Source organism: Rhipicephalus microplus, chromosome X (genome assembly GCF_043290135.1).
Source record: "Rhipicephalus microplus isolate Deutch F79 chromosome X, USDA_Rmic, whole genome shotgun sequence".
NCBI classification, from domain to species: domain Eukaryota; kingdom Metazoa; phylum Arthropoda; class Arachnida; order Ixodida; family Ixodidae; genus Rhipicephalus; species Rhipicephalus microplus.
Window position 1 is genome coordinate 168,267,510 of NC_134710.1, and position 23,377 is coordinate 168,290,886.

The following is a 23,377-nucleotide window of genomic DNA, read 5'->3' on the forward strand; positions in this document are numbered from 1 at the left end:
CAAAAGAGAAAAACTCATTGAACAAGCACTACGAGCATTGACGTACGCAGATGATATAGTGTTAATGACCGACAACAAGGAAGATTTGGAGAGATTGATTGACATCTACGGTAATAAGGGAGATAGGTTATATTTCAGATTCAGTAAGGAAAAATCGGCAGTCATGATTGTCAATGATAATGAAGGTAGTGAGCTTAGGAACACAGGAGGTCACGCTAGAGATAAGAGATAAAACAAATATCCCTGGGCGTATGGATAAGCAAAGGGACCGAGTACCTAAGGGAACACAAAATATACGTAACGACTAAAGGTAACAGAAATGCAGCAGTGATGAAAACTAGCGGGCTGTGGAATTAGAATAGGTATGATGTTGTGAGAGGAATATATATGAAAAGGCGTCATGGTTGCTGGTCCGACTTTCGGCAATGCGGTCTTGTGCATGAGATCAGAGGTACAAGCAAGATTAGAAATTCACCAACGTGGAATAGGTAGGCTCGCTTTAGAAGCTCATGGGAATACACATAATCAGGCAGTACAAGGTGATATTGGATGAACATCTCTTGAGGGCAGGGAAGCTTTCAGCAAAATAAAATTTGAGAAGCGATTGAGAGAAACGGGGGAGGAGATATAAACTAGGAAGGTTTACAAGTACTTGTACATGAGGAATGTCGATACCATATCGAGGAAGGGTACCAGAAAATTGACGGGTAAGTACTTAGAAAAGCGCAGGGGGCCAAATCAAAAAGAAGTATCGGTTAAGAAGAAGGTGTAGGAAACGGAGACCGGGATGTGGAGAACTGGCGTGATTAAAAAGTTCGCACATCTATCGAACTCATAAGCAGGATACTGTCAAGGAGGCTATACGATAATACTCGGGGTAGTTTTCTACTGTTTGAGGCCAGGAACAGGACTTATCGGGCCAAAGACGAAGAGGTAGGCACGGTATGCAGTGCGTGTAGAGAGGAGAAGTATACTGCCGAACACCTGATAATGTTCTGTAAAGGGCGCGTAGAGTTTTGCAAAGCACTGGGGTTTAAGGACAGCCAGGGCAAAATAGACTGGAGATCTATCGAACTCCTTAGCAGGATATTGCCAAGGAAAGGATCTATGATAATACTCGGGGTAGTTCTCTACTGTTTGAGGCCAGGACCAGGACTTATCGGGCCAAAGACGAAGAGGTAGACGTGGTATGCAGTGCGTGTGGAGAGGGGAAGGAAACTGCCGAACACCTGATAATGTTCTGTAAAGGGCGCGCAGAGTTTTGCAAAGCACTCGAGTTTAAGGACAGCCGGAGCAAAATAAACTTTAGACGGGTAGAAATAAAGAGGAGGAGGTTATCTGATGTGTGGCTACAATTAAGGCACGAGTGAAAACTAAATTCTTCACTGCAAAGTACCAGTCTTCAGCTTCTCTATTTGAAGGAAAAAACAAAAAAAGATAAATCTAGTTGGTTGGTAACTAAGTAATAGTGCTAGTTAGCGCAAGCTACCGGCCGATCTAATTTAAAGAGTGCAACCATACTTTTCCGTCCATCATAAGAGCACAGCACATCGATCTATTTATTCATCAACGCACAGTGACGTTGTTTAAAAGCTGCGCACGGCTCTGTACTGCCTAAATAGCCCAGAGTTTTTGGTGGATTTTTCAAATTCTTAGTTTCACTTGTACAGTTTAATGGTTTGATTTTTTTCTTCATTATAGCTTCAGTTGCTACGAAAAGTCACGCAAGTTATGAAGTAAACAAGAAGAAATATGACAGGGTAAGACAGCAGGTTCGCGGCTCACGTTCCAGGCATGGGATTTTTCTAGGAGGCATTGGCCGTTTCTTTGGAGAAAAAAAAAAAACAACCTCTTTCCTTCCTTCGTGATGGAGCGGCTTGTGCACCGCGCGGCGCAACAGTTCAGGCACAATGCAGGATTAGCCCAAAATAAAGTTTCGCTTAATAAACCACCATGTGATCAGGTTTTTGAAGTGATGGAAAGACGCCCGCTCGGTTTCTTTGCACGTTCGATTCAAATGTATTTGTGACAATTCTCGGTGGGATGAGGAAGTTAAGAGAGCCATAACAAAACGCCAGGAAGCCTCTAGGGAGCACAGACGTGGTAAGCAGCGGGGTTAACCAATAGATGATGTTGAAAGAATTTGGACCATCCTTCTAAGCTGCAGATGGGAAGCATCCCTTCTGATCAATGAAAAGATTAAAAGAAATGGGGCTCAGTGGCTGACAGAAGTACATAAAAAGGATAAAAAGGCAGCTGCAAAATTTTGGAACCACCTGAACACCTCATGAAATGAGACAAGCCTAGAGCAGAGGTTTATAACTACAGCTCAAGGTGCAAGGCTAGAAGGGGATGAAGCTATTGAATATATAAGAACAAGGGTAACAGAAAAATTTCAACAAAGAAGTGCCTTATGCACCACAATAGACAGGGATGGATCAGGTGGCACAATGGCTCCATTTTCACAACGAGAGTGGGGAAAGGGCTGAGAAGAGGGTTCCAAGTAGTACGTCAACAGGCCCAGATGGCATTCCAATTATGCTGATAAAGACATTGGGTCCGAAGTCTAAACAGACTTTGAGAGAGGCAGTGAGCAGAACAATAATCGATGGTGAAGTCCCTGATGGATGGAAACTTAGCAGGATGAGCATGATTTATAAAGGAAAGGGGGACAAAGATGACATAAACAACTACCGTCCTATAACAGTGACATCAGTGGTGCGATGCAGATTATAAAGGAAAGACTGCAGGCATGGATAGAGGATGAGGGGGTGCTGGGGGAACTGCAGAATGGGTTTCGGAAACACAGGAGGTTAGAAGACAATCGATCTGCTCTCACTGAAGCAGTGCATCGAAATAGCAGAAAAGGAACGCAGGCCCCTGTGGCTTGCGTTTTTGGATATCAAGGGAGCGTACAATAGTGTGGTTCAAGAGGACATGTGGGGAATACTGGACACACTAGATGTGGAAGATGGAGTGACTATAATCTTTTAAAGGATATCTATAAAAGTAACAACGTGGTTATATAATGTGAAAAACAGGCATCCAAGCCCACAGAGATAAAACGGGCTCTTAGGCAGGGGTGTCTTCTGTCACCCTTGTTATTCATTATGTACATATAAGGATTAGAGGTCAAATTAGAGGGGAGTAGACTTGGCTTCAACCTCTGTTTCATCAAACAAGGAAAACTCATTGAACAGGCACTACCAGCATTGATGTACGCAGATGACATAGTGCTAATGGCCGACAACAAGGAAGATTTGGAGAGATTGATCATCTGCGGTAATGAGGGAGATAGGTTAGATTTCAGATTCAGTAAGGAAAAATCAGTAGTTATGATTTTTAATGATAAAGAAGGTAGTGAGCTTAGGATACAGAAGGTCACGTACGCTAGAGGTAACAGATAAATACAAATATCCGGGTGTACGCGTATAAGCAATGGGACCGAGTACCTAAGGGAACACAAAATGTGCATAACATATAAAGGAAACAGGAATGCAGCGGTGATGAAAAATAGGGCACTATGGAATTACAAGAGGTATTATGTTGTGAGAGGAATTAATATGGAAAGAGGTCATGGTTCCTGGTCTGACTTTCGGCAATGTGGTCTAGCTTGTGCATGAGAACAGAGGTTTAAGCAAGATTAGAAATTAAGCAACGTGGAATAGGTAGGCTTGCTTTAGGAGCTCACGGGAATACACTAAATCAGGGAGTACAAGGTGATATGGGATGGATATTATTCGACTGGGCAGGGAAGCTACAGCAGCAATTAAGATAAAATTTGAGAAGCGATTGAGAGAAATGGGGGAGGATCGTTGGGCTAGGAAGGTTTTCAGCTACTTGTACATGAGGAATGTCGATACAAAATGGCGAAAGCGAACCAGAAAATTGACGGGTAAATACTTAGAAAACAGCAGGGGGCCAAACAACAACAAGAAAAAAAACTATCGGTTAAGAAGAGGGTGAAGGAAACAGAGGCTGACATGTGGAGAATTGGCATGATTAAGAAGTTTGCACTAGAGATCTATCAAACTTTTAAGCAGGAAATCGCCAAGGAAAGGATCTATGATAATACTCGGGGTAGTTCTCTACTGTTTGAGGCCAGGACGGGAGTATTGCGAACCAAGACTTATCAGGCCAAATCATCACCATCATCATCAGCCTGACTACGTTCACTGCAGGATAAAGGCCTCGCCCATGTTCCGCCAGTTAACCCGGTCCTGTACTTGCTGCTGCCAATTTATACCCGCAATCGTCTTAATCTCATCTGCCCACATAACTTTCTGTCTCCCCCTAACCCGCTTGTCTTCTCTGGGAATCCAGTTAGCCACCCTTAATGACCAGTGGTTATCCTTTCTACGCTACATGCTCGGCCCATGTCCATTTCCTCTTGATTTCAACTATGATATTCTGTGATAGCGGGCCAAATACGAAGGGGTAGACACGGCATGCAGTGCGTGTGGAAAGGAGCAGGAAACGTCCGAAGACTTGATAATGTTCTTCACAGGGCTGGTTGCGCAGAGTTTTCAAAGCACTGGGGTTTAGGGATAGGGAGGGCAAAATACTAAAAAGAGGTTATCTGATTGATCACTAAAATTAAGGCACGAGTGAAAATTAAATCCTTCAATGCAAAGTACCAGTCCTCAATTTCACTATTTAAAGGAAAAAAAAAAAAGATAAATCTAGTTGTTGCCTCATAAGTATTACGGCTAGGTGGCGTTAGCCGCCGCCCAATCTAAAGGGTACAGACATATCAATCCATCTGTGCGTGAAATGTCGACTGCTTAAAGTTTGCATGATGGGAATAGAAAGAGTAGTCGTTGGTAAGATAATAGTGTAATAAATTTTAAAACGTGCGCGGTTACCATTTTCTCTAAATGTGTTGCTCTAATAATTTCTCTAATCTGCCCTCCCTTGCGACATAATGCAAGTAGGCTCACTGTGTGAACAAAAGTGAAACGCATGAGACGTCCTTTCCAATGTCGAATCGCCAACGGGCGCAGTGTGTCGATTCTTGGCGGTAGCTGTCATCTGTACCTCCTGATGCCTCCTTCGTAATGTTAGTGAGCACTTGGTCGCCAGTAAAATAGCGCTGATTGATGCGCAGGCTATTGTGAGATGTGCATTACATAGACCAGCACTTTACCGATCGTCATCAAATGTCTAATTTTAGACGCGCATCACTTACTATTGCAGGTGGCGGAACAGGCTTTATTGGGACAGCACTAAGAAATGCCTTAAGCAAACTTGGTTACGACGTCATGATCGTGTCAAGAAAGCCCGGCGCTAATGTGCTGACGTGGGTACGTATAGCAAATTTATGATCCTCATTCAGTCAGAAAAAAAAAAAAGGAAAATCACAAAATGATTGCCTTGTACATGCATTTCTCGTATCTCGCGTTGAAATTTTTTTCAACTTGTATAACGTGCTAACTTGGCTTTCATCTATTCTGGCGCTCGGTTAGCTTCAATTCACTTTGTATAATAAGTTCATCTTGCTTGTTTGGATGTAGTGAACATACAGTGCATGTACTCTGCATTCCACTACAATATCCACGAGCTTTGTGAAATCACTTGAGTCTAGTGTGGCAATTGATTTTCGAGTTACGTAGGGCACAATGTGTAGGCATCGGCGTATGAAATTGCTTGTTATAGTGCACTTTTTTTGTAATTTTTCTTCTTGATGATTGATTTGTCGGTTTTAACGTCCCAAAACCACGATATCATTATGAGAGCCGCTGTAGTGGAGAGCTCCGGAAGTTTGGACCACCTGGGGTTCTTTAACGTGCACCCAAATCTGAGCACACGGGGCTACAACATTCCGCCTTCATCGGAAATGCAACCGCCGCAGCCGGGATTCGATCCCACGACCTGCGGGTCAGCAGCCGAGTACCTTAGCCACTAGACCACCGCGGCGGGGCAATTTTTCTCCTTGTCTGCGCAAAATTTTGTAGAACTGCAATATTGCTTACTATTAAAATGTTTGCGTTCTGCCACGACTCTGCATCTTTGAGGTGATTGGTTAATACAGCCGTGAATGCTCACTCTAGCATGCATGGAAATATGTCACCGGAAGTGCAGCAATAATTTTACACCAGTGACCGAACATTAATAAGCATACAGGCTTTACAGCATATATAAATTGCCGGGCACTGCTCCAACGAAAAGCTGATGTGTTCTTGTGGGTGTGGAGGTAGTTGGCACATCGTGTCATCTTTCGTGTATAAACTGTTTGTTGAAAATGGTTGTTTTTGTTCCCATCTCACAGACTGACGTGGCAGAAAAAGGGCTTCCTGAGTGTGCAGCTGTTTTCAGCCTAGCGGGGCAGAATGTCCTGGATCCGATGCGAAGGCACGTGATATTGAGTCTATCCACGCCATGTATGTTTTCTTGTTCTCCATTTTGTATAAGCAGTTTCTCTAGTAGAAATGTGAAGGTTTCAATTTATCAGCTCCAATATACCTTGTCCAATATACACAGTCATAAAACCCACACATATCGTCAGCTGATCATGGACAGAAGTGTGCTATGTGTCTTCAGAAAGGAAAGAAAGAAACAAAACAAAAAAGCCTTGCCTGTTGTCGCATGAACCTTTTATTCAAACGATATTACGCACAGGTGCAACTTAGTTACTCACTTCAAATAGTGTCAACATTAAGTGCGGAGCACTTCAGGGGCTGTCTTCTGCCGTGAAGCAGTGGTTATAGTATTCAGCTGCCGACGCGAGGGTTGTGAGTTCGATCCCGGCCACAGGGGTCACATTTTAATGGAGGCAGAACGGTAGAGCCCGTGTACTGTGTGGTGTCAGTTCGTGTTAAAGAACACCAGATGTTGAAATTTCCAGAGCCCTTCACTACGGCGTCTCTCATAATCTTATCAGGGCTCTGGGACGTAAAACCCACAAAATTATTATTAATAATTTAGGGGCCCGGGTTGTCATGTACTGTTGTCATTGCTTGGCATAACGCTCCATTTTTAGCATATTGAGTGCATGCTCGTGCCAAGGAGTCTTGTTCTTGGAGTTCCTTGATGATGATAACCTATCGTCATTAGCAAAACAAACGAACTAGTGCACTTGACGTAACTCAAGCAAAAAAAAATGCATAAAAATAGAAAAATAAAAAGGAGGAAGCAAGTGTGAAATGGAAAGAGAGAAAAAAGAAAAGAAAAATTAGGAAGAAGAATAGAATAAAGAATAGAAATAGATAGAGGGAGAGAGAGGAACAATAAATATATATAGAGAAAGAAGACAGAAAAAAGAATGAAAAAAAAAGACAAAAAAGGGGGGGGGAGCATTGAAAAGAAACAAGTAAGGCTGCTGAGCTCTGTGCTTCCTTCAGGCTTGGCACCTCTTATGTGTAGAAGCTGCCTTTATTTAATTTTTTTTGTTCGCAAAGGCATCTATATTAGTGGACGCACAGTACTGGTAAGGATGTGTCTGTATGACGAAAAAATAATTTTTAAGGCACATTGGTAGCGATCAGAGGGATGCTAACAGATTCTGGTGATTTCTATCTTGGTCATGCGGTCTTGAAATATCAACCACATTTTCAGGTTGTCGCATTTGTCTAAGACCACTTGCCTAATTGGTCTATTCATGTGGGAGGTGAGAGGGAGACAAAATTGTGTGGGCAGATGAGATTAGCAAGTTTTTAGGTATATAATGTGGCAGCAAAAAGCACAGGACAAGGTTGATTGGCGAAACATGGGAGAGGCCTTTGCTCTTCAGTGGGTGTAGTTAAACTGATGATGATGACTTGCCTAACTTCTACACTGCTGCTCCCTGAGGGTTCTCTTTTTGTGTTTCCAACGAACTCCCTGCCATTTTGGAACAAAGCCATGCGAAAGAGGATTTTGTGTACATATAGCAGCATCTAAATGCATGGAGCTTTAAAGATAAATTTCTGACAGCAGCTGCAGCAATTATCTTGGTCCTCCAAGTCTGTCTCAACAGGGCAGCCATGGTGAACCAGTATGGCAGGTCTGACTGCATTTTGACGGGCCAAAGGATTCAGGGACATTTAATAAGTTCTCAATCAGAAAAACACAACTACAAAAAACCAGTTTCCCTGTAGCGCAAAAAGTCTGCTGAGCCAACTTGTGGGGAGAGGAATGATAGAAGTGTAGAATTGACAAAACAGCTTTGGACAACCAGTGGGGCAAGTTCATTCGTCTCACGTGGGACAGAAAAAAGAATCGATATAACTGACAAAGAACTAGCTTTTATGATCCATGAAATATGCTCTCAACCACCACATGCAAAATTTTTTCAGGGGCTTAGAAGTGCAAAGAAAAAATAAATCCAGTCAAAAAGTTAAAATTGAGACACAAGAAACACTAAGCCAGTTTTAACTCTTATAGTATTTTTCTCAAAACAGCATTTTTATTAATTTCTTGCTAAAATGTTTTTAGTTCAAATAGAAAAGGAAGGCCCAATATTAAATTGTGGAACCTCAGTACCATTACCAGTGTGATGTCACTAATTTGAAGACATCTTTTTCTTGTATTTAGGCTGTAGTGCCACAATAACCACTGTTCCAATTCTTTAAGATTCAATGTGTTGCCCCCACATTTTTCCAATGCAAATATATTACGTAAACCCAGGCAGACAAGCACTATCGATATCCAAAACATCTGGGAGAGAGAAACTGCAAGATGAGATCACCGCCCATCTTTCCTACCTGCAGCTTATCTGGCTCATCAAACATCCTTTAGTGGCATGATGGGCTTTTTAAGACTTTGTAACAAAAGAGGGACATTTATTGCAGCTCAATTTTTCTCTGTAATAGTTTATTGCTGCAGATGGTTAACAAAAAGCAAGTCTCTAGGGCGAGCATCTGTAACTCTACACTTTAGAGCTTGCTCTGTGTGCAAATGGCAGTAATATTATGTTATAAGGAAATAGAATAGTGTTGTAACACAGTGTTAACATAAATACTATCCTGTCATATCTAATTTATAACCTTCAAAGTGTTTTTGTTAGGGTATTATCGCGGCTCATTCATTCTCTGTGGTAACCAGCATCTACCCAGTATGTCAGGCTTCTTTAAGCTTATAAAAGGCCTGCAATGTAAGGAAAATTTATGTTGTTAAAACCACGTAATAGTTATTTCACACCTGAAAGTAGAATATTTAACAGAGATAGGTGTCAGCGAAGTCACTGGAAATAGCACTCAAGGACCTTTAAGGCTGCACTTGTATGTTTTAGTTAATGATTGTCAGTGGGCTAGTTGGTTTGGTAGCATTGTAACAAAACAACAGCGCCAGAAGACAGGGACGTAAGGGGCACACACATGAACACAGCGCTCGTGTGTGCCTGTTTTGTCTCTGCCTTCTTGCACTGTTTTTTATTACAGAGTATGTTTTACAATGCCGTGCCCAGAATACGTAATGTCATGATAGACAACTAGGTATTGCATTAGGGCACCATATTCATTAACGGTTGTACTCGGTAATGTTCATGGCCTGGGCTAGTTGGTGTCCCACAATGATGAATGCTACAGTCCGAAATAAAACAAGAGAGTTTGTTCTTTCTTGTTGCCTAACTTTGAGCATCACCCGCCTTAGTGTGAATTTTTGCTCATGGAATGGTCTTTGTAACGATTTCAAAATGGTGTCAGTGTAAACCAAAACAACATAGACTACAAGCTTACTATGTGCTTAGCAATTAAAGGTTTATGCAAGAAAATTAACTGCAAGTTTAATGCAATTCACATTTGTTGGAAGTCGCATAAGCTTGCACTATTGGGCATTAATCAATAAAATAATTTATTACTCATATTTGGCCTTGCATATAATTTCAACAACGTTTTACTGTGAACATTTCTTAGCGTAAAATAATACAGTGGGGAATGACAGCGATCATCTCAGAAAGTCATTAAAAAAATCACTTGCGAGACCCCACCTTTTTTGAAAGGTGCAACATGAGAATATGTGTCCATTAATAACAAAACCCATTTCATCATAAATGTTTTCAGCAATAAAAAAAGATGTTTTCAAGGCACCTTGTATAAACAGTCACTAACAATAAAATGCGCTGTTAAACCCTTGCCGCCCCCCCCCCCTTTTTTTTTTTTATTGTTCAAGCTGTGCATTGTAGTTCCAATATGTAGATAGGAATGACAACTCTGCTCCACCCATCACTGCACTGTGCAGTGGTATCATCTTACTATATGTAATGCAGTATATAAATGTAGTGTTGTGACATAAATTATCCATCATTCCTTATAACTTTTCAGGCTATAGAAATAATGCAGTAGTATTGTTGCCTGCTTCTAGATGGTGCCATAAGCTCACTACTTAAGTCAATTCAAGAGTGAATTCAAGAGTCAGTTAATTTGTGAAGAAAGATTCAGGTACATGGATAAAAAAACAAATTAAAGGCTAAAGTTTACAAGTACATAGGTATGTGTACAATTGACTGACTTTTAACAGCACCGTGTGAGCACCGACTGGCTGGTCTGTCAGTGCCTAGTAGTGGCACAAAGTGACGAGATCTGCAAGAGTAGTGCCTGTTTTATCTGCTAGGCTCTTCCTATTAGCATAACACAGCCCCTGGCACGATTTGATCGATGCAAGCTTGCAGGTTTATTGGAAATAACAAGGGCTGTTTGATCAGCAAGCAGGGAAGTTCTCTTTAGTTTAATCACAACAGGGTCAGCCGTGACAGGAACGATCTATGAAAGTCCACAGGCATCTTACAGATCTCCAGCTATTTGCATCAGTTGAACCAACCCTATGCTTTGCTTGCTTCTGAATTTCAGTGCTCCACTTATTCTATCTGCATATGTGTAGCAGCTTAATATCCTTGGGTGACAGATGATGTGCCATGCCAGTGCTGTGTAGATAACATCACATACAAGTACACATAAAACTATCAACATACAAATACACATAAATTTTATTATCGCTATGTGTGGCTCTTTTGGCACCCATGAATTTGTAGTTCATTACCTTCTTATAAAAATTAACTGGGGTTAAGGCAACAATCAATTCTCTAATCAAAAAGTTTACCAGTCACCTAACGGAAAATCAGGTCCTTAGGTGGTACTAGTGCATCAGCACTAATACCACCATGCAGTGACGCATCGGGCCTCACTGCATGTCAAGCGTAAAGTAGAAAAATCATTGGTTAAATTTTGATAATAAAATTCTTCCAATAAACTAACCTCATGCCGGTTCAACCTTAGGTGGACACCAGGTTTCCGACAGAATGTCTATGCCAGCAGAGTCGAGACAACTAAAGCTCTGGCTGATGCTATCCAGAAAATGGAGAGGCCACCGAAAGCATTTGTCTCCATCTCAGGAGTTGGTAAGTCTGATATCACTGCTTTTTTTTAGGAATTTGTAATAAAGGCACAATTTTTATTTTTCAGGTGTTTTCAGTGCCTATTACTAAGCATGAGGGCATACTGTTGACATTTCAGTTGAGGCTTCCTGCTTAGACACACTTACTTAATTTTGCTAAACATAGCCATGAGGTTCCTTCATGCTAATGGCTTTTTTATTTTTGTAGTAGTCAGGTTAACAGTTGTTTCTAGCACAGAGATAGAATTTAAATAATCATAATGGCTATCTTTTTTTAGTCTCTATGTCTTAAATGAAAATGCTCTCTATGCATCTTCATGAGGGCACAGACATGAAGGCAGACACAGAGTTGAACAAGCAGTATCAGGTTTATTTTCATATAAAACACTAGTTTTTATAGAAAACATTTTTATATGAATTATGTAGTATGAGTTACTTTTGCTTGTAATAGCATACTGTGAAATATAAAAAGCAGCAGGACATTTAAGTGTAAGTAAAAACAACTTGAACTCTTTATAGGACTTGTCATGATTCATCAAATGACTCAGTCTTTTTATATATTATGATGAATAAACTTAACCTTCACTTTGTCGAACCGGAAATTCCTTACCACTCTTGTCGGAAATTCCTTACCACTCTTGTTCTAGGATGCAAAATAAAATATTGCTACACGTTCTGAACATGCTTCACTATTGTAAAATAGCATTATCTCAGAAATGAAAGAAAGCCACAAAATTATTGGCATGCCTGTTTTCAGGGTCTTGTAACATCACCAAATGTCACCTTCTCTTGTTCACGGTGCAGCTGCTTAATGTGGCAGTTTCTAAAAAATGCATTAAATTAGTCATTTTTCTCTAATTTATGCTTAAAATGATTGTTGTGTCTATCGATTTCAGCACCTAATCTTTTACTTTGGCTGAAAATCTTGGCAGAATAAATTTAGTTCGGTATACTTTTGAGATTCCCTTGCATAAATAAAATTAAAGAAAACAGCTTGATGGGTGTTACTGGTTTAATCTTGCAAAATAGCAGTGAAATAATAATTTGAGCTATTTTATATAACAAATATTTACATTAATGTTCATAATGACCTCAACTGCAACTCCAGAATTATTGTGGTACAATGCTGTAGTGTCACCCAAAATTTTCCTTCGATAGCAGTGTTTACGGGGTGGTCTGGGACTGTCACCAAGCGCAGGCTACTACAAGCCAGACCCTGTGAAGGAATACACCGAGGATAGTCCTGGTGGCGACCACGACTTTCTTGCCAAACTTTGCACCAAGTGGGAAGCAGCTGTTAAGCTTCCACCTGAAGTGAAGTGCCGAACAGTCACTGTTCGCTCAGGTATCACAATTTTTATAAAAATAACCTAATTGTACTTTTAGTTCAGTTGTATAATTAATTTGGAAGAGGAAAATAAAAGTGAACAAAAAGACAGCTTGCTACAACCTCTCCTGCATTACGTGTGCAGGTCTTTTAGAGTGAATTGTCTTGGCAACTGGGTTCTCATCTGCTCTCTTGTCTACAAAATAAGCCCGGGATGTAACCGGTAGCCATGGGACGAGATGTAAGGCATCCTTTCCGTTGTATGCATCACATGCGAACTTGGGAGTTTGCAACTGGACCTCCGCCTGTGACTGAAACAATGTTTCACATCCATCATGTGGGTGTTGCTCACACTTCCCAGGGCTAGTCTTGTATATCTACACAAATATCAAAGAAAGTTGATGCGAGGACAGCTGCTGTTGTAGCTTAATGACTAAGCACTGCATAGATATTGCAAAAAAGGTTAGCTTAGCTCCCACCTGCAGGAATATGTTTCGAACATTTACGTTTCCGACTATTTCTGCATTTTAGTTTTTATTACCTTCATTGTCTGTCTGCTTTATACAATTGTATAACTTTCAAACAGAAGATTTGGTGTAAAAGAGCTGCACTTGTTTACAAATGAAACTTTCGCCAAGTACAAAATTAGAAATGTCTACAAATAAAAAAAATTACTGTCAACATGTAAAGTACTCAACATATGAAGTGGTTGGCATTTATCCTAATATTCATTATTTTGCCTTCACCTTTACTGCAAGTGCTTGCACATGCAGCACGAACTATAAATCTGAAAATAAACACAGATTTTCCTGAAATGTTTTGTTTTAATTGAGAGAAGAAGAGAAACAAACAAAAGCAATCTGATCTTGTGTGGCAACTTGCACTTTTCTTCCAAGGCTTTAGCTTCAGTCTAACTACAGCAGATTTATGTTTACCAAAACAATAAATCTATTTATCCACGCATTGTATTATTTTTGTTCACTTACGACAGAGAAAGTGCTTTTGTCTTCTGAATAGCTTAATCTATATTTCACTATTTCTAGGCAACCCTAACAATAAATAATAAGTTTTGTTGTCATGTATTGCACTGTTGTAGCCGCATCATTGCATCTCTACCTTACTTTTTTTTTTTTTGCAAGCATTGGGTAGGTTTAGTTTGAATATTAAAAAAAATGAATACTACTGCATTTACTCTAATGCAGCATTTTAATGGTGATGCAGCACTCATGTTTTTAAGTATAAAATTTTCTTTGTCATTCATTCGTCTCTTATGTTTAGGAGTTTTTTTCTGCTTTTCCAAGTTATGTTGCAGTCTAATTATGGTATTTTCTTCATTTGTTATTCACTTAAGCATTGTTTTCTGGTATACTAAATCACGTTTTGGTAAAGCTGGCCCAACATTATGTACTGTAGTAATTTTTCTTTCATCATAAATTAACTTATTTTTGATTCACTATCAAAGATATAATTTTCTTGTTTTATATAGCATATCGAACATATATCTTAACATCAGTTGCATGTGGATATTAATACAAAATCCCAAGCAAGCACCCCCTCTCTTCTTTGGGATATTTCAAATATGTGCCTCCTTCTCCCCTGCCACCATTCTCCTTGTTTTATTCACTGTTTTCATTAGCATGGCAAGAGCAAATAATGCAGGTGTATTCAATAAAACATTTAATTAGAAGCACAGGTGTGCATTCTTTATTCTTGGTGGCTTTTCTGCCCTCAATGCGAACTTTGATCCATGATTGAGCAAGCACCCCTTCTCCCCCCCCCCCTCCCTTCAAATTTTGTTGAATTATCCTTCACCATAAGGGGGGGGGGGGGTGCTTGTTTAGGATTTCTCTGTATGTCTTCTATTTTGTGTTGAACTCATATTCTAATTTGTGCACGTGGTGAAAAAGTAAAGGAGTATTTGAATACAATATTGAAGACAAATTGAGCTGCTTGTGCTGCTTGATCCATATTTGATTCAGGATTGTGATAGCACTTAATAGTAGTATGGAATTTTCAATTTGGTTCAAAGGGACTGACAACCATTATTTATGGTATCTTTCTTCTTTAGTGCAACAAGAAGATTGCCAGTTATAGTGTGTAATCATAGAGCGGTAACACAGAAAATGCCATGATACCTTTTTCATCTGAATTATTTTATCGGCTGTATTGAGTATGTTGTACAGCTAACCACAAAATCTTATGGACCACACACCACTAGATCTATAAATGGACCTAGAAATGGCAGATAGTGCTAGTGGTGCATTAGCTGCCATTGACTGCAGCACTGAGCCGGAAGCAAGTCTTCTCGTTATTCATTGGTACTTCATCAGTTTTTTACTGCCGCAAAGTACATTGTTAGTTTGTACACTTCACACGAAGCGCTTATCTGTATATAAGCCTCAATCTTCTGCTTTTATAGCAGTATCAAAGCTACTAATGTGTGCTTCAAATGATAGCCGGTTGGGTAGATATCACTTTGGGAGGAAGATCACAACTGATAGCAGTTATGCTGTTCAGACTGCTTTCCAGACAGGGGCACATAGACTGCTGCCAAAGAGTGCATCGCATTGAAAAAATCGCGGCATATCCACGAAGTGAATGATGATGAGTGGGGCGAAGCGTCCGTCAGCCTGTCCGTGCTTCAGTCCGTTCGTTCATTCTTGCTTCCGTGCATCCATACATGCGTCCATCCGTCTGTTTGTACGTCCATATGTCTGCATGTCCGTCTTCTAGTTCGTCTGTCCGTGCGTCCATCTAGTGAACACTCCATGTACCGCCATCTCGCATCCCCTGTAGCACATTCTCGCTCTATGCGTCCGTCTATCTATCCGTCCGTCTGCTAGTCTGCCTGTCCGTTCATCCATGCGTCCGTCCGTGCGTCCATCTAGTGAACACTCCAAGCACTGCCATCTCCCATCTCGCATCCCGGTGGCTACATACGATGACGGAGGATGGACAGACCCACACCTTAACGAGTTTCGCCTCTAAATTGAAAAGTGGAAAATATTCATATTGCGAAAATAGCCAAACAGTCGATTAAGGAAGGGATGCGTCTTGGGCATAGTGCAGCTGTCGATTGTCGCTTATGTAACAGATGCGTCGCGAACAGGCTTTTGGCCACGCGTTCGTGTAGTTCATAAACATTTGTTGTTGACTTTATACCCAACACACATTGAAAACAGCGGGAGGTGAGTGTGACAGCGTTTTCTGTTTGTCTGCTGCAGTTTTCTGCGCATGTGTGCACTCTGAAGACATATCCCACAGCTCAAGATGTTCCAGTAGTCATCATGAAAGAAGTGCCACTTGTCAGCATCAACTCCTTTTGCTTTGTAATAAGTGTAGAGTGAAGTGGGGATGCCTAATACTATGCAGGCTAATTCTAATAAAGGGGAGATGTGGGTCGAAGACACTTTTTTTTTTTAATATTCATTCGAGAGCAATGAAACTTGAGGAGCTTATAGAACTTTTTATGCTGATTTCGAATATATAATGAGTTGTCTTGCAAGTTGCATACTTTTAGTTTTGCAACATGACAAAGTGAAAAACTTAAGCCCTTTGCCCCCCCTCTTTTCATACCTAAACTTCATTAATTTTTAACAATTGATAGTTCATAATGATTCAAATGAAGTGTGGAATGCAAACAACTAATTTGGAAGTCCATACAAAATATGTACTAGACGTGAAAAATTTTAACGTGGGAAGTTCATATTTCTCCTACCCAAGTAAAAGTTTACATAACTTTTTTTTATTATATAAAAAGAATATTGAAACTTAAACAAGATAATTGCATTTCTCGTACTTTGGAAAAAATTTGGGAAAAATTTCATGCAGATCTGAGCACCAGAAGTACCCGAAAAAGGAGGGGCACATTGACAAAAATGGCAAAAATTGTGTTTTGAGAAAAAGAAGTTTTAAAGTCAAAATTGCATGTTTATTTATAAAAGATGTCATTGAATGCGACGAAATTTGTACACAAGAAAGAAAAATCCTCCTTGTAGTGGCCACTGCCATTAAAATCGGACTAGCTGCTCGTAGCCCATGCCTACAGAGCGCGCCGCCACAACAGCTTTCACGTTGACAGCGTAGCTATCGCGCGAGCTCCTGCTGTCGTATGTTCTCCTCGCGGTCAGTCCGTCACCCGCCACGCTCACGCTGGCCTCCCCGCCTGAAGCTACTCGCCGCGAAGTATATGTCGCCGAAAGAATAGTCTCGGGGCACTCACTGTTTGGGCAGTGGAGTTCGACGAACGACGCAAGTCCTTTCCGCTTGTCGGCCGGTTCCCGGACACGTAATCCCAAATGGCGACACGTCGGACACATTGCACCGCGCACAAGCATGTTCAGTGCTGTCACATCAGCAATCAACGAAGACTCGTCGTCCTGTGATTTTTCTTCGTCTTCGAAGAGTCCGATCTTTTTCTGGGAGGCACTCACATATTCGAATGCCGCGGCAAACTCGTCGGCCGCATCGGCGTCATTGCCACTACGTTTTGCGGCAGCAGACGATCTTTTCGTGGTTTGAGTGTTCGGCTTTGATTTGCGCCGGCGTCCTCGAAATTTGTGCGCCGCGTGAAACTTCACAGGCCGGTGACCGCGCTTCCTACGGCTTTCTTCATCCATAACGAATAAGCACTCGAGAAAAGCGTTGTTCAGCTGTGCTGCTCGACGAGACACGGATCCTGCAAGTAGGCTTCACAGCACACACAGGCGCGCAGCGGCCAATGGCGGCTTCCGATCCGTACCACGTGATTTAAAAGCCAGTCGCAGCGCTCAAAAAAGGCGGCAAAAGCGCGCTTCTCTTTATTATTTCTTGCGTTGCAGCAGCGCGGGAAACCGTCGCTATTTGAAAAGTGAGGCTCGGTTCTTCGCCTCATGCGGTCGACAATGGCGAGCAGCGGCGCATTATCAGCGGCAAGGTGCTCGAAGATGACACACTTTCGGCCTTTTGACAGCCACCTTGTGCTCTTCAGACGCAATTTTAAAGCATTTCCAGTTGATTCTCGACATAGATTTTTTTTTTTTCAGAATAGTAGAGGTACTAATCTTAACAAAACAGGTGAAAATAAAAAATCGATAATTTTTTAGAACATTCTCGTTTTTCGACCCGCATCTCCCCTTAAGCACAGATTGTGGTGTGCCTCCACACCTAAACAACAGTAGACTACGTACAGTAATCTGAAGGGCTCTTTTGCATGGTATTAGGCCTTTTCACTAGGCAACACGATAGGCCAGTCTTTGTGCAGTTCAAGAATATAAATCTTATTCAAGAGGCTCAATGCTGTCTCTACAGTTGAAATCTTGCAAAACACCCTGGCCAGTTGTCAGTCCCTTTACGCGATAGGGCTACAACCTGTGCGCAAACATTCATGTAAATAATGACTATGCAGTGAAAGCTTCTTATGTTTACTGCTTGCTTAAGCCGTCACAACCATGAGCAGCATTTGCCTGATTCTTAAATCTGCCATTTTGAATGAAAGGTTGTTCTGTTTTGAGACCATTGTGACATTATGTAGGGACCGATTGCTTGGTAAGCATATGAAGAGGAAAGCGTCAAACAACTGTTGCCCAACAAAAGAGGCATGCCTACTTTGTTTTCGTGCCCTTGCATACCTTTTGTCATAAATATCACAAAAACTGTAAAGTTGATGCTGGCTACTTTTAAAAGACAACTTCCTTATGCCCTCCTTGTCAGCAGTGACTGTTGGCTTTTGGTAGACATTTGAGAAGCAATATGTCTATCTCGGTTAATATTTTTCTTTTGTGCCCCTTTCCTTAAATGCCACATTAACGGTAATACATTAGCAAATGCTTGAGCAGCAGAAAACAGTCAAACTGTGTGGTTGCAGGTGTGGTGCTTGGCTCTGATGGGGGCATGGTACAGCAACTCTACTGGCCGTTCTTCTTTGGCCTGGGCGGGCCAGTGGCTAGTGGTAGCCAGTTCATGCCTTGGGTCCACATCGCCGATATTGTTGGCATCCTCATTCATGCCATGAACAAAGAGGGCCTCACAGGTGTTCTTAATGGGGTTGCTCCCCAAGTCGTCAGTAATGCCGAATTCACCAAGGAATTTGCACGTGCCATGTGGCGGCCAGCATTGTTTCCACTGCCAAAATTTGTGCTCGACTTGGCCTTCAGTCCCGAAAGAGCTACTATGATGACAGAGGGGCAGAAAGTGATTCCAAAGCGTACCCTTGAGTCGGGCTACAAATACAAATTTCCGGATGTGCAGTCTGCTTGCCAAGATATACTTCAGCGGAAGTAAGTGAGGCAGTACTCACACGTAGTGTTCAAGTGAGGCTATAATTTTTTTTCTTTGACTTGCAGTGTTTTCAATAAAGTTTGATGTATGAATGGAATTGTGTGTCTGCAGAAGTTCTTCTCGAAATAAAGTGATCTCTTTCTATAGTCATGTAATGGAAAATAATGTGCAAAGGTATACAGAAATCATTCATTCAAAAGCAGTCAATGCCCGTGGCGATATGCCCTTGGTTTGACCAAGCTGCACAGAGTGGTTTGTTTTGTGGGTGGCCAAAACATGAAACTGGCTATAGACATTCAGCTGATAGAAGCTTGACCAAAGGTCAGCAAGAGTAATTTGATGCTTTTGGTTGCAAAATAAGTCATGCAAGCCTTAAGGTGCTCAACATGCATAAGTTGCAGACCATTGAAGTGTAAATTTTAGGTGTTTTCTGACCAGCCTTCTTGTGCAAGGCTTCAAGGAGATTAATGCTAAAGAGATACATGCTAAATCAATCATCTGTTCTGAGAAAATTATGATGTGCCCTGAAAAAAACAGCCAGGCCTACGTGAAACACACAGCAAAAGCTAGAAGAGCAGCCTTCCAGAGCCTTCTTTAAACACTATTTGCAAAGCTGCTACATGCACACTTGCAGGGTACCACTGTGCCATGAATCGTAATTTTTGTGTAGTAAGTAGGCATTCACTATGCAATTCTTCTGGTATCTGCAAGACATTTGCAATTATTTTCTGGCAATTTGTTTATGCTGTGGCTGATGACAATGAATTATGCCTAGCGCTACTGTAATGGGCTGTACGATTCGACTACCCATTCGTAACGCTATTCGCATTGTGTGATGCCTGGCTGTTCTAAAGTGCTTAATTACACACATTAATGCAATTACTTTCTCAATATGAAGCCTACCTATGGTCAGCTTGCAACGGAGTTACAAGCACCAGCATAGCTCAGTGTTAGAATACTGGGCTGGCATGCAGGGGACCCAAGTTCGAATCCCATTGTGTCCTTGATGTTTTATATTTACTTAGTTCTTTTTCTCATTTTGCACGATAGTGGTTACGCACACCGGCAGAATGGCAGACAACTACGGCGCACGCGACCCTTGTGATCTGATAACAGCTTTTGCTGTAAAGTGACTGGCCTTTTTAAAATGTGAATGTGGTATAAGAGTCCTTAATAGCAAGGGCATAATATAGTGATATACTGGTCCCAATAAACATTCAGTAGTATAAGCTTAACACATATTACCGAGAATCAGACTATCAACTTAATCAAATGACTGCAGCAGCTACATTTTTGATGGGAGGCGAAAATGCTGCAGGCTTATGTGCTCAGATTTGGGTGCAAGTTAAAGAACCCCAGGTGGTCAAAATTTCCAGAGCCCGCCACTGCGGCGCCTCCGATAATCATATGGTGGTTTTGGGATGTTAAATCCCACATATCAATCAACACAATCAAATGACTGGTATATTTGCTCTAATTTCATGCATCTCACAGACTACAATCTTTACTAGTTTAAGCCTGCTTTAATGTGACTACAGTAACAATCATATATTGTTTTGTATAATGCAACTCGGTCCTTTGAAGTTTTCTGTCACCAACATATTTGTGGATGTTATCAAATAACCAGCTTTTCACTTCTGGCCTATCTGCAATCATTTTTAGTTACTGTAGTTGCAGTTAGTTCACCTTTAGATATATGTTCACTGTGTCAGATAAATTGAATGTTTTCAATATGGGTGTATTTTTTAACGCTTCCACTCATTTAAATTAGCTGACATCAAGCACCTTGAGAATTCATTACTTTTAGTATATTGAATAGTTTGTGCCTCACTGCTTCTTGTGCAGTTTTCTTTTTTACTATGAACGGAAGTTGAGTTATGAAATAGGCTAATAATGTAAAACAGGCTAATAATAATACAAGCGTTCCCCATGCTTCCATTTAGGCAAAGCACGATGTAACAAAACAAAACTATGGACTATCTCCCCGTAGGGAACCCTGATTGGATGCGAAGCAGAAGCGGTGCACACGGTGCTGACCCGGTTGAAACTGGCTTTGATGCGGGTGCTGAAAGAATGGATTGAAGCAAAACTCGGTGTAGCGTTTACTCAAGTAAACATTTGTTCGAAATGCAAAGACACGGGAGGTGGGACGTGTTGAAGACGCTTGTGCAAAGCTTCCTTGGCTCCCCTCTCGTCGGTGTTACCTGCGTGCCATCTGTATCCTCAAAAGCGGTCGTTCGGCTTCCTTGGCTTGTGCCTCGTCGGTGTTGAAGTCGCCGTTCGCGAACGTGATCGGCTTTGCTAACCCGCACAAGGCCATCGACAGCCAGAAAAGATACGCGCACGCTAGCGGGAAGCATGCCGCGACGGCGTCTCGCCCGTCGGCGCAATTGGGCGCCAAGCAGCGGCGCACTGTCCACATTGCCGGCGCCACGAGACTCTTCTCGCCGACAGATGAGAGGTAGTGCAGGTGAGATGATGCCCACGTTACAGAGTACCGACGTGAGGAGTGGGCTCGTGCGTTGCTAGCGGTGGAGAGGATGAAGCGAGTGAGTGCTCACACGTGGCAGCTGAGGGAGAGAGACGTCACCATGGACTTCGCTCCAGCACCTGCGGCAAGGGGAGCGGTGCTGACAGAGGGACAGGCTAGTGAAAGAGCTGCTTTGCATCTAAACACAAAATATATCTGCATGACTTTGAAGCAAACCAAGGATTGTGCAGCTTCAAGCCAGCGCTTCTATTCATTGTGCCAAAGCTGCTTAGCATAAATAGATGACATACTGCACTCATTCTGTGGATCGTGAACAGTGTTGACTGAGATGTGGTGCCTTTGACCAGCATACACATCCTACTGCATACAGAATTTTCGCAACACTTTCAGATTCTTTAACTCTGCCAAGAATGAGAGTAAACTCAATACCTGCTGCACAGAGGGCTGGCTATGTCTTGCATTTCTCGTTTGCAAATGAATGGTACAGCATAAAGCACACTGCTGCTAAGTATGATCCCCATGGTACTTTAGATCTTGGGGAAGCACTTAAAAGGCTCATCAACCTCAATTTCAAACATATATTACACAATGGAAGCTGTAAGGCACCATGTCTAGGGCGGGTTTTACCAAAAGTATTCTTCAAGTGAACTTGTTGGACATTGTTGGAGAGTTAGACTAAGTTAGAAACAAACTAGCAGTCGCATGGGAACAGGGCACTCTTGCCAAAGCAGACAAGTCTCCTTTTGCCTCTGTTACCATCCACCAGCTCTGTATACTGCACTTACCCCCTCTCAACTACCGGCATTGATGGACAGTGTCATGTACATACAAGTGACAAGCCCTGTCTCCATTCTTCCTTTTCTTTAAATTTGAGTCATAGTGCATATAATGTAGACACACCCACTGTCCAAGAGAATCTTCCTTAAGAGGGAGGGTGTGTAGTTGAGATTTCGAGCCTTTTTGAATTGCACGCATCATATCTTGCAGATATGATTGCTATCTGCCAATCTTCCCAAATATTCAGAAGTTGGTGCTCACAATTCCTGTTTGCAGTAGGTAATATGTTATAACCATAAAGAGAAAAGCAGTATTTATTGCATTCGTAAACTTCCAGTTCACAATACCAAACGTACCACTCTTGTCTCACGATAATGCACAGTGAAAAAAATGCGCAAAACAAAAACAGAAGTGGCAACATTGCCAAAATGTTCCCAAACATACTTGCAATGACATCATGGATATTGGTGGCATCTACTTGGGCCTACATATTGCCACGTTCGGAGCGTGGACTCTCAATTTTCGAGCCAGGTCCTTGCGGTGTCTTCCAAATAGAAGAACACACGACGCAGCTTTTCGTCATGGTCCCAGTGGTTGAGGGCGGCCACACGGTCGTATATTTCTAGCCAGGACTCTGGGTCTTCGAACGATGACCCATGAAAAATTGGTGGTTTCCTGGGTTGATGCATGACCATCGTGGGCTGGGACGCTGCGGTTGTCATTGTCACTGCAGTCGCGGTCATGGCCTTGGTCTTCCGCGCCTTATCTTGTATAAGCCCGTACTCCGGTGGTAGCCCTTGCTGTCGGCGGCTTGTTCGCTGCTCTTGGTTGGCGTCGGTGTCTTCTCCGCGACGTGGGCTGGGTTCACGGCTTGACGGGGGCGTCCGGTACATGAACGAAGCAGCACCTCCACCAGATGTCAGGGAGAATGACCGTGGAGTCTCCTTCACTTTCGGTGCAGATGTGGTTGCAAAGTTTCTGCACAAGCACGACGATCCGACGGCAGGGCACCTCGGTGTGTCTCGCACGCTCGCGAGGATAAAAGAAAGGTACTACTGGCCACGTCTTACCACCGACGTCACTCGTTATGTGAGAACATGCCGGGACTGTCAGCGACGCAAGACACCGCCGACAAGGCCAGCGGGACTTCTGCAGCCAATTGATCCCCCTTGCCGACCTTTCCAGCAGATTGGTATGGACCTACTGGGGCCGTTCCC

General features: G+C 42.1%; 1 protein-coding gene across 2 annotated transcripts; it reads left to right on the forward strand.

The window, feature by feature from the left end:
- The first annotated feature begins 4,718 nt into the window (after window positions 1–4,718).
- LOC142775860 (epimerase family protein SDR39U1) lies at window positions 4,719–18,989 on the forward strand. 2 transcript variants are annotated; one of them, XM_075878174.1, is made up of 6 exons: window positions 4,719–4,823; window positions 5,197–5,303; window positions 6,269–6,351; window positions 11,190–11,311; window positions 12,506–12,652; window positions 18,480–18,989. In XM_075878174.1, the coding sequence occupies exons 1-6, from the start codon at window positions 4,796–4,798 to the stop codon at window positions 18,893–18,895; spliced, it is 903 nt and encodes a 300-aa protein (XP_075734289.1). In that variant the 5' UTR covers window positions 4,719–4,795; the 3' UTR covers window positions 18,896–18,989. The 2 variants fall into 2 exon arrangements, with proteins under 2 accessions (XP_075734289.1, XP_075734290.1); XM_075878175.1 differs by lacking the exon at window positions 4,719–4,823 and adding an exon at window positions 4,928–5,059.
- The last annotated feature ends 4,388 nt before the right edge of the window (window positions 18,990–23,377 follow it).